We start from the raw sequence: 9,909 nt of genomic DNA, 5'->3' as shown, positions 1-9,909 counted from the left end.
GAATTTCTTCGAGTACTTGATTGCTTAGTTGGGAGGAGAGTTTTTCTTCTCTTGATTTGTTTTCTCTTCTTGGTTGCCTTTTGTTTTCTCTCCCTTGAAAAAGAGAGGAAATGTGTTTATATATTGCATTTCAAAGCACTAACTACCCACCCCACTTGCATAGTGGTGTAAGTGGTTATGGGACCCACTACCTCTTTGTTTTTCTTTTGCTGGTGGCGAGTTGTACTTGAAATGGTGGCCCTTGAGCTTGCCACTTAGTGGGCATCCCATTTGGGCCTAAGCGGGACCATTTACTTTTAACCTCTTTTTAAGAGGTGTAGGGCCCACTTAAGAAAATGAGGGCAGTTTTGTAATTAAATAAGGACAATTTTTTATGTCCACAATGGGGACAACAACTTGTTAGGGGTTCAACGTGAAAGCAAATAATCCCACATTGGAGACATGAGGGGATGTGGATGGGCTTTTAAGCATTTGGGCACTCTCCTCTTAACAGCTAGCTTTTAACGGTTCTATCCGGGTCCCTGACAAAACCATTGGAGAACATAAAGAACCCGTGGTGCAAGGGGGGCATTTACAAGGATCGAGCACCAACAGACCCAAAAAAAATACGCGCATGAAGTACGCCATTAGTTAGATCAATCAGAGGTGGTTGGTGATAAGGATATGTTTAGCAACCATAAAAAAAAATTGCACTTATCCAAAAAAAGTAAAATGAACGGCCTAGATCAATCAGAGGTGGGAGCCACTATACGACAGCGGATTACACAATATAATTTGCACTAATCCAAATCATGCAGCTGTACAAAGCCGGCCAGGGGCGCATTTTAGCGAACACATAGAATTTTAGCTTATAAGGCGCCTCGGTGGGTGTATTGTATTATTGCGCTTGAAGGTGAGAGAGTGTTGGGAATGGAACATATCGATAGCAAAGCGATTTTCGTCGGCCGTCTTCTTGCCGTTAAGCAGGATTCTGGCAAGTCGTACAATGAGATTGCTGGAGAGACGGGTCTGACCAACGTCTATGTGGGCCAGCTCTTGAGAAGGCAGGCTCAGCTCAAGCCAGAAACTGCCAAATCTTTACAGGCAGCACTGCCCGGGCTGACCGATGAGCTTATACATGAGATGATGAAACCTCCCATGAGGTCTTATGATCCCAAAATCATACAGGAACCTGCTATCTATAGGTAGTGTTTTTTTTTCTCTCTAGTTTAATTTTCTTTTTTTATTATTTATTTTCTAGTGTTGATTCATGGGTTTTTTTTTTTTTTTTTTGGGTTGTGTAGATTGAATGAAGCTGTTATGCATTTTGGGGAGAGCATCAAGGAGATTATCAATGAGGAATTTGGTGATGGAATGTATGTTATCTTTCAACTTATGTTTTTTTGTCTATGCACTCTTGGTTTTTTTTTTTTCCCCCTATATTTTCTAATTGGATTCTATGTTTGAAATTGGTTGTTGTAATAATGCTTTCAAGATGGGGACCTCTTGTGAATAGGGTTGTTTACAGAATTTTATAAATAGTTTGTGTTTCTCAGTTTGTTCTGTGTTCGGAGATCAATGAGGGTTGAATTTGTTGTTGTTATTGTTTTGGTTTTTTTTTTTTTGAATTTTTTGAATTTTTGAATGGTAAGATGATTTTAAAACTGCTATTATATCGAGGATCGAGATAGTGTTAACAGGAAAAAGAAAAAGGACAAATTCATGAAATTTAGCCACCATGGCTCATGGAGGGAGGAATTCGAAAATGTTGGGGCAAGGCCATCTAACATCTGCCTCTGAATTGGCTGAATTGGCTGAATCGGGTGCCCATCTAACATGCCAAAAGAAAACTCGACAGGTGTTGAGAAAATCCGCCAAGCAAAGCAATCCGATCGTGCATGAATTAAACTGACAAATAAAAGTAAGCACAAGATCTATAATCAGCATATGACGGTTCCTTGGGTGGTCTACTGTGAGGAGGGGCTGGAGAATGCCAAATTCTATCAAGGTTCGAGCATAGAGGACACAGAGAGATGTGTTGGTAGAATGACTTAATAGAGAAAACACCTCAGCAGTCCTAGATGCAAAACCTCTTGTCCTTCCTCTTCTTTTTGATGTAGCAAGAGCTCAACAACTCCAGCGGACTTGCTGGCCAATCTATTTCCCTATCAAAACAATTACATCTAAGCTGAATCGTCCATGATGGGCGGCCTTCCTCCAACTGAAAGCAGTCTTTGACAAAGGCATCCTTATCTATCGCTACCCTCATGATGTAAGAGAACCTAAGAATCAAGGGCTCGTCTCCACACCATCCTTATCTACCGCTTCCCTCATGAATTCATTGTTGTATGATTGTCTACATTTTGGATTTTGATAGCTTAGTCCTAGCATGTTCTTTTCTCCACAAGTAAACTAAGTAGGTTTAGTCAATTATTTATATGGACCAGAGTTGTTATGAATGTTTGATCCTGAGCATAGTCCCTCTGGTATATAATAGTTCTTTAGGACTACTTTAGAAATAGAAATCCACCAGGATCTAGTTCGTGATCAAACGTAGAAGTGTTATTCACCAATCACTAAAATTGATCTCAAGCATTATGAATTCTTCGAGGTAGGAATTTGGAATTATGGTCTCATTTTTTATTAGATAGTTCAGCTCAAATATTTGTGGACATTATTTTTGGTAGTTTTGTTGTTGTTAGGACACATTTTTTTTGTTGCTACTCATACTTTGTGTTCTAACATTATTTCTCTGTGGTTTTGCTTCATCTTTTGTTTGTAAAGACTAACTTGTTGGACCAAAAATCTATCATAGAATCCTGATAGTGGGATTTATATAGTCATATAGACTTTCTTAAAAATTTAATATATTGTCGTTAGTTGGTAACTGCTAAGCTAGAAAGGAATCACCATGTGTTTAAGAAGCCGTTGTGACTCCATGTATGGCAGAGCCTTGAGAGTATGGGATTTTATCATTTTTTATTTGTAACTGGAAAGTGGTCCAGGAAGGAACCTCTATACGGTCTTTAGAAGTTTAGAGTTCACTTTTATTTGTAGGAGTCAGGGTTTGTGCAGATTAACATAGTAGATATTAGAGAGTAGATAGTTGAAAGAGTTTTGTTTCGAAGATTATTTTTCTTCTACATCTTCTCTTGCTTGGTTTTTTGGTTTTCTGTTTATTCACCAATTTTGAAATTAAGGAATATATTAGCCAGGTAGCATCATGGTCTCTCGTGTCATTGGTTTATGAAGACCATAAATGCACTTTGATAGAAAACCGGTGTGAATGTCATCCAATCTGAGTCATGCAACATGTATTCAAGGAGGCAGTTTTTTGGATTCCTTGTGTGAATTTGGTTATTGAAATGATACTTTCATGATGGATACCTCTTGTGGATCAGGTTGTTTACGGAATTATAAGTAATTTGTGTTTCTAAGTTTGCTCTGTGGTCGGAGATCAATGAGGGTTGAATTTGTTGTTAGAAAATCGTCTACAATTTGAATTTTGATAGCTCAGTGCCAGTATGTTCTTTTCTCCACTAGTAAACTTAGTAGGTTTAGTCAATTATTTACATGGACCAAAGTTGTTTTGGATCTTTGATCCTTAGCATTGTCCCTTTGGTATATCATAGCTACATTATAAAGTAAATAGAAAGAAATCCATCAGGATCTAGTTCATAATCAAATGTAGAAATGCTCTTCTCTAATCACTAAAATTGATCTCAAGCATTACAAATTTTGTGTTCTGGCATTATTTCTTTCATTCTTTGTGATTTTGCTTCATCTTTTGTTTGTAATGACTAGATTGTTGTACCAAAAATCTATTATGGAATCTTGATTGTGGGATTTATTAGTCATATGGAATTAAAAATTTAATGTATTGTGGTTAGTTGGTAAGTGCTAAAGGTATAAAGGGCCTATCTAATGTTTAAGAAGCCTTTCTAACTCCATGTGTGACAAAGCCGTTGAGAGTATGAAACGCTGTTTTATTAGGTTAATTGAGTTTAAATTTACCAGTAGTAAAATTAGGGTTAGCGATTTTTAGTAGTTCGGAAGAAAAACTGATCCTTGTTGAAGATGGAGGTTACATTGAATATGTTTCATATTAAACCTTTGTAAAAGGGTTTTTTTTTTTTTTTTGGCACTGATGATTCTTTTGATTTGAACAAAATCTCTAGGTGTACTAATTGTTCTATTTGATGCCAAAATATTTTTGAATTCACCAGACAATGTTTGTGATTCTTGGTCTTGAAATCAAGTGCAAAATGGTTGATTTTCGTAAATGTTGAAACCATGAGAATTTTTGGAATAATTTCAGAACTCCAATCGATTCATGTTTATGGAGAAGAGGGCACTGCATAGATTGGAAAAGAAATAAAAACTCTTTCAAAGCTTTCTTTTAATAAAATACCATTGTCAATTCAAAAAAAATAAGCTCTTTCAAAGCTAAGGGTCTTCGGAAGATTAAAGCAAAGATGAATAATATGCTGAGCTGAAACAAGACAGTTATTATGTCCTTAAAAGTCCATGCTTAAATGAGCTCATTAGTGTTCAAATATTAACTAGAATTTGCTGCAGCGGAGTTCTATTATTTGGGAGTTCATATGAATATGTCTTTGCTAACATTGAAAATGTTACATAGGTTTTATCATTTTTTAATTTTTTTTTTTAAAGATAACAGTTTATTTATTCCCATATAAGATGATTACATATAGGGGGACAAGAAGTCCCCGTGTAATACATTGGGTCACTGGAATCCTGCTGCAGGAGCATTAAATACAACATTCACAACTGATAAGCCCACTCCTTCCTTCGCCAAAAGATCAGCTATCGTATTAGCTGTACGCCTTCGATGTGTCACCGACGGATGTAAGATACCCATGAGATCCCGTATCTCATCAGTCACATTTGCTAGCCGCCAAGGGCCAGTACATTTATTTGCCGCCCAGGCAATGACGTTGGTTGAATCGCCTTCCACAATAAGGGGCCCCAAATTATGATTAAGGAACCAACGAAGCCCGAATAATATTGCTCTAGCCTCCGCCTCGTTCGCATCGCAAACCCCCGCCGGCCCTGAGAATGTCATGATGGTATTTCCGGTGAAATCTCAAGTTACACCCCCGACTCCCGCCGGGCCTGGGTTTCCCATCAAAATTGAATTTAAGAGTGCCCTCTAGCGGTGCCACCCAATTCGGTTTGACAGTCTTCACAGCCCTCTTCTCCCTCAAAATTGTGTACCCATTCCGCAATATCTGTGAAATAGAATAAGGTACTCCCCCTTTACAGGTTACCCATGTGAGTACTGCAATGATGATAGAGAGGCATAGAGATCTGGCTGGCTTACACCGGTCATTGAAAATTCTATTATTCCGTTCTTTCCATATAAACCATACTACTGCAAACGGGATAGCATTCCACATTTTGTGTCCAATGCAACCCTGGAAAATTCCCGTCCAGTTCATAAGCGTCTCTGAAATGTTATTCATGAAGACCCAATTCATTCCGAAAAATCTGATAACCCCCATCCACACAGCATCGGAGTAAGGGCATACCAGCAGCAAGTGATCAATTGATTCGGTACTGTTGCAGCATAGTGCGCACCTGCTCACCAGCTGAACACTCCTCTTGTGAAGCCTATCACAAGTATTAATACATCGATGTGCAACCGACCAAGCGAAAGCTACAATCCTCGGGGGAATGTAGGGCTGCCATAAACGCTTCCAGTTACCGTACCAACTATCCGCCGCCGCTAATTTCAGGAAAAAAACTTTTTACCGTAAAACTCCCTTCAGAGTCGGGTGTCCATATCCACTTATCCGATTGATACGGGGATAGATAAGAGTTAGATAAGATGTTGGGGAGAGCGGCGAAGGATTCAATCTCTTCATCCTTTAGATTGCGACAAAATCGGATATCCTAGAAAGAGACCCCTCCACCTTCACCACGGATAGGATATTCCGCGATTGTTGCTTCCTTTTAGAAGCCACCCTAAAAATATTCGGGAAGGCAACAGATAGGGGAGAGTCTCTTGTCCACAAGTCAATCTAGAAGCGAACTTCATTGCCCTTACCCGGCCTGAATCTTACTAGAGGTTTGAAGGCATCCCGGGAGGTGTGAATAGAGCGCCACACCCCGGATTCCTTTCTACTCAACGGCACACCACCTTCCCAATCCCCCCATCCCCGCCCGTATTTACTTGCTATGATATTATGCCATAGGGCATCCTTCTCAACCCCAAACCTCCATAGCCATTTCCCCAATAAAGATTTATTGCGCAATCGATTTCGTCCAATACCGAGACCACCACATTTCTTAGGCATACAAACATTTTTCCAAGATAGTAAGTGTTTGAACTTCTTTGATTCCCCTTCTCTTCCTTCCCATCGAAAGTTTCTTTGAATTTTTTCAATGCGATTAGCCACTTTAGCTAATATTTTGAATAATGACATATAATACACCGGCATATTGGCGAGGGCAGCTTTTATAAGAGTGATCCGACCACCAAGAGATAGAAACTTCCTTTTCCATGTAGCAAGTTTCCTTTCGATTCTTTTAATAACCACATCCCACAGCCCGATTTTAGGAATGCCAAAGCCGAGTGGCAAACCAAGGTAAGTGATGGGGAATTGATTCACCCCACAGCCAAGAATGTACGCATGACCCCCAACAGTTTCCTCGTCCAAATTGATGCCCGCTATAGTACTTTTAGAGAAATTGATTTTAAGTCCAGATGCCATTTCAAAACAGTGAAATAATCTCTTCAAGTTTGCCACACTAGTCAACCCATCTTTAAGAAAAATTAAGGTGTCGTCCGCAAACTGCAGATGAGTAATGGGTGAAGAATTCTTACTAGCCGATAAGCCCTTAATTTTATCATTTTTTAATTGTAACTTAAAAGTGGTCCTGAAAGGAAACTCTATATGGTCTTTATAAGTTTAGAGTTCAATTTTATTTGGAGGAGTCTTCACTCTGCAGTGTGTGGACATGGTAGAGTTTTAGAGATTAGATGGTTGAAAGAATATTTGTTATTTCATAATTGTTTTTCTGCTATATATTTTGTAAAATAGCTGCAAAAATTGTTTATGTATTCAGCTTCTCTGTACTGTCAGTTTTTGGAGCTTACTAATGGGATTTTGTGGGCTTCTACAATTCTTTTATGAGATTGGTGGTTGTAAGGGAATAGAGATTAGAGAGAGTCGATAAATTGTATTGGCAATCATTCTCTTACCTCTTTTTTTTCCTTTTTCTATTTCATCACCAAAATTCCCTCAGCTTTCTTTTTCTTATTTCTTGTGTTTAGGTTTTTCCTTTATTCTCCACTTCCCAACACTTGAGCTTTGGGCTAGTCATTTTTCATTGTTTAGAAGGTGTAACAAGGTCCTCTGCATAAATTTTCCTTAGAACGCTATGTGAGAGATTTCATGTTTGTTACTGTAACACTTCAACAGTTCAACATAGAAGTCAAGTTTGAGTTTTCAGAATAAATCCAGATAGAATATTTCACATGGCTTTGGAGTTTAGGCTGGATATTAACCTTTCTATTCCTTTGATTTGCATGAATAGTCACCATTTAGTAGAGTTTTGAGCATCCTGTCATCTTTCCTGGATCTCTGGTAAAGAAGACTACGTCAAAACATCATAATGTCCATAAAAGGCAGTTCCTCTTTCTTGTTGTTTTGCTTTGTACAATAGCTTCTCCATTTTACTGCCAAAACCCATTCATTAATATTAAAGTAACATTTTCCGGTTTCTCATACATGCTGTACAGATAAAGTCGTATTCCCAGATGGAGATGTATGATTTTTTTTTTTCGTTCCATTAAATTATAAGTTTGGAAGATAGAAAATGAATTTCACTTGCTGGTTTAATTTGCCTGATGACTTTGTTGCTTCACTTGTTAGCATGTCAGCTATAGACTTCTATTGCTCTGTTGATAAAATTAAAGGTGTCGATGGAAAGGATCGTGTAGTTCTGACGCTTGATGGGAAGTATCTTCCTCACACTGAGCAGGTCAGTAGTTTTACTTTCAGTATACAACTTGAAAATGGATACCAACTTATCCCCCCTTCACTTGACTTGCTAGCAACACTGGCACATAGAAAAGGTTTTTCTCCATATAAATTAGTTGTGCTGGATGCAATACAATGGTGGTGCTAAAGTGTAGCGAGTTTGTTGCTTTTCTCCAGTAGAAATTGACAGTCAATTGGAAAGACATGTTTTAGCATTGAAATAACAACTTGTTTTTTTTCTAGCTAATTAATTTTAAGGAATATTGTTTGGTGGTTTACATCAGTCTTTTCCCCCCAACTAGTTTGGGACAAAAGCTTAGTTGAGTTGAGTTGGTTTACATCAATCTTTTTGAAGTTTCACTTTGAAAAATCCATTAATTTGCACTGGATCAGTCTTTGTTTTATATATAATCACTCCCAAATTGTCGTTTTTGCCCAAGGCTTCAAAACCCAAAATTCGATTCAAGGTTCCAAGAGGGTCTATGTCCAAATCGACTACGCAGGTGAGCCAATAGAGTTGAGTTTTTTGCCATAGTATTCTTTTAAAAAAGAAATGAAGAAAAGCATTAGATGGCTAGTTGAGTGCCAAACTACTGTAAGTAATAATTAGTTTATGTTTAACTAGCAAAAGCAAATATGCCATGTCATTAGCACTTCGGATGTGGACAAATATTGAAAAATTCATTTCTAGGCCCATTTTTAACTTTTTTGCTGGAAAATGTAAAATCCAACCTGGCTCAATCTGCATTGTATTTGGCTCAATCTGCATTGTATTTGTCAACTTGTGGCTAAAGCTCCCATCTCGGTGTCTTTTCTGTTTTACTCTGGCTATTTGTTCACCTTATATTTCTTGTTCTAACAAAGGGTTGCTATATCTAATTGTTGAAATTATTTTTTTTCCAGAAATCTGAGCACATGGTCTCAAGGATGGGAAGTAAGAAAGCTTAAGCATTCTCAGAGCTAGTATGCCACTTGTATATGTCCAGGGAGGAATATACATTATTTCCTTGTACTTGTAGCTAGAGCTAGTACTTCTTGTTTGATGAAGGCCATTATTGGTCTACTACCTTTTTTTTTTATGGGTAAGCTGGGGTTAGGCAGACCCTTACCTGTATATTAAATAAAGAACAAACTACCAGTATATTATTGGCCTACTACCGTATTGAAGTTTTTTTTTAAAGAATGCTAACATGTTACAAAATCTTGCTTGATGGGTAGTTTGTACATGCATTGAAGTTTTATTTACAAGAATACAAACGAGCCTTTCCTTCAAGAAAAAAGAGAGAATGGCTTGTTGGGTTTTGAGAGGATGGGAGCGAGGGAAGCATGGAAAGCCCTTGAACAATAATGGAAAAGAAAGCCCAATTTGAAATAGAGCGTTTTTTTTCACCAGTTTATAGTAATTTCTCATTATCTCTCCACTAGTGTCTTATCAAATCTCTCCTCCTCTCCTGAGCTCCTGTTTCACAATTGGAACAACGATAGTCCATGGAATAATTTTTCACTGTTGCTAAACATGCCTTAAACATGTGTGTTCTGGTTTGATGTTTTTTTATTACTGTTGTTTATTTTGCCAAAGTAGTCTTAGATTCTAATTTCTAATTCATTTGAGAAAAAATTTGATTTACTGTCAGCTTCAGTATGAGAGATTTGGGCCCACAAATTTACGATTGAGTATAATCTGTTTGTAGATAGCTTGTGCCCCAAAAACCATTCCCATAGGATGATCTCAAATCTATGGATGTTTCCATAATACGCAGTTCCTCCATAGATCATAGGGCCAGAATCATTCTATGGAAATGATTTTTGGGGCACAACCTATTTACGTTGTCGCCCATCAAATGGACGGCTTGGATCATCCAATGATGTGGCCCGTATCGTACTTCTTGAAAAAATATGGAGGCTCACACAATATAAAAAG

General features: G+C 37.9%; 1 protein-coding gene across 1 annotated transcript; it reads left to right on the top strand.

Moving 5' to 3' along the window:
* Positions 1-842: 842 nt before the first annotated feature.
* On the top strand, positions 843-9,171 carry CYN (cyanase). The gene is made up of 4 exons (XM_077394688.1): positions 843-1,184; positions 1,284-1,355; positions 7,881-7,989; positions 8,892-9,171. Exons 1-4 carry the CDS (start codon positions 910-912, stop codon positions 8,934-8,936), a joined length of 501 nt encoding a protein of 166 aa, XP_077250803.1. The 5' UTR covers positions 843-909; the 3' UTR covers positions 8,937-9,171.
* The last annotated feature ends 738 nt before the right edge of the window (positions 9,172-9,909 follow it).

Source organism: Tasmannia lanceolata, unplaced genomic scaffold (assembly GCF_043159265.1).
Source record: "Tasmannia lanceolata isolate RefF3 unplaced genomic scaffold, GAP_Taslan_0.1 ptg000013l, whole genome shotgun sequence".
Taxonomy (NCBI): domain Eukaryota; kingdom Viridiplantae; phylum Streptophyta; class Magnoliopsida; order Canellales; family Winteraceae; genus Tasmannia; species Tasmannia lanceolata.
This window is presented reverse-complemented; position numbering and strand designations above follow the sequence as displayed.

Coding starts and splice junctions, on each gene's coding strand:
- CYN (XM_077394688.1), top strand. CDS start 910: ATGGAACATATCGATAGCAAAGCGATTTTCGTCGGCCGTCTTCTTGCC. Junction 1,356..7,880: donor GAGGAATTTGGTGATGGAAT/GTATGTTATCTT, acceptor TTCACTTGTTAG/CATGTCAGCTATAGACTTCT. Junction 7,990..8,891: donor ATCTTCCTCACACTGAGCAG/GTCAGTAGTTTT, acceptor TTTTTTTTCCAG/AAATCTGAGCACATGGTCTC.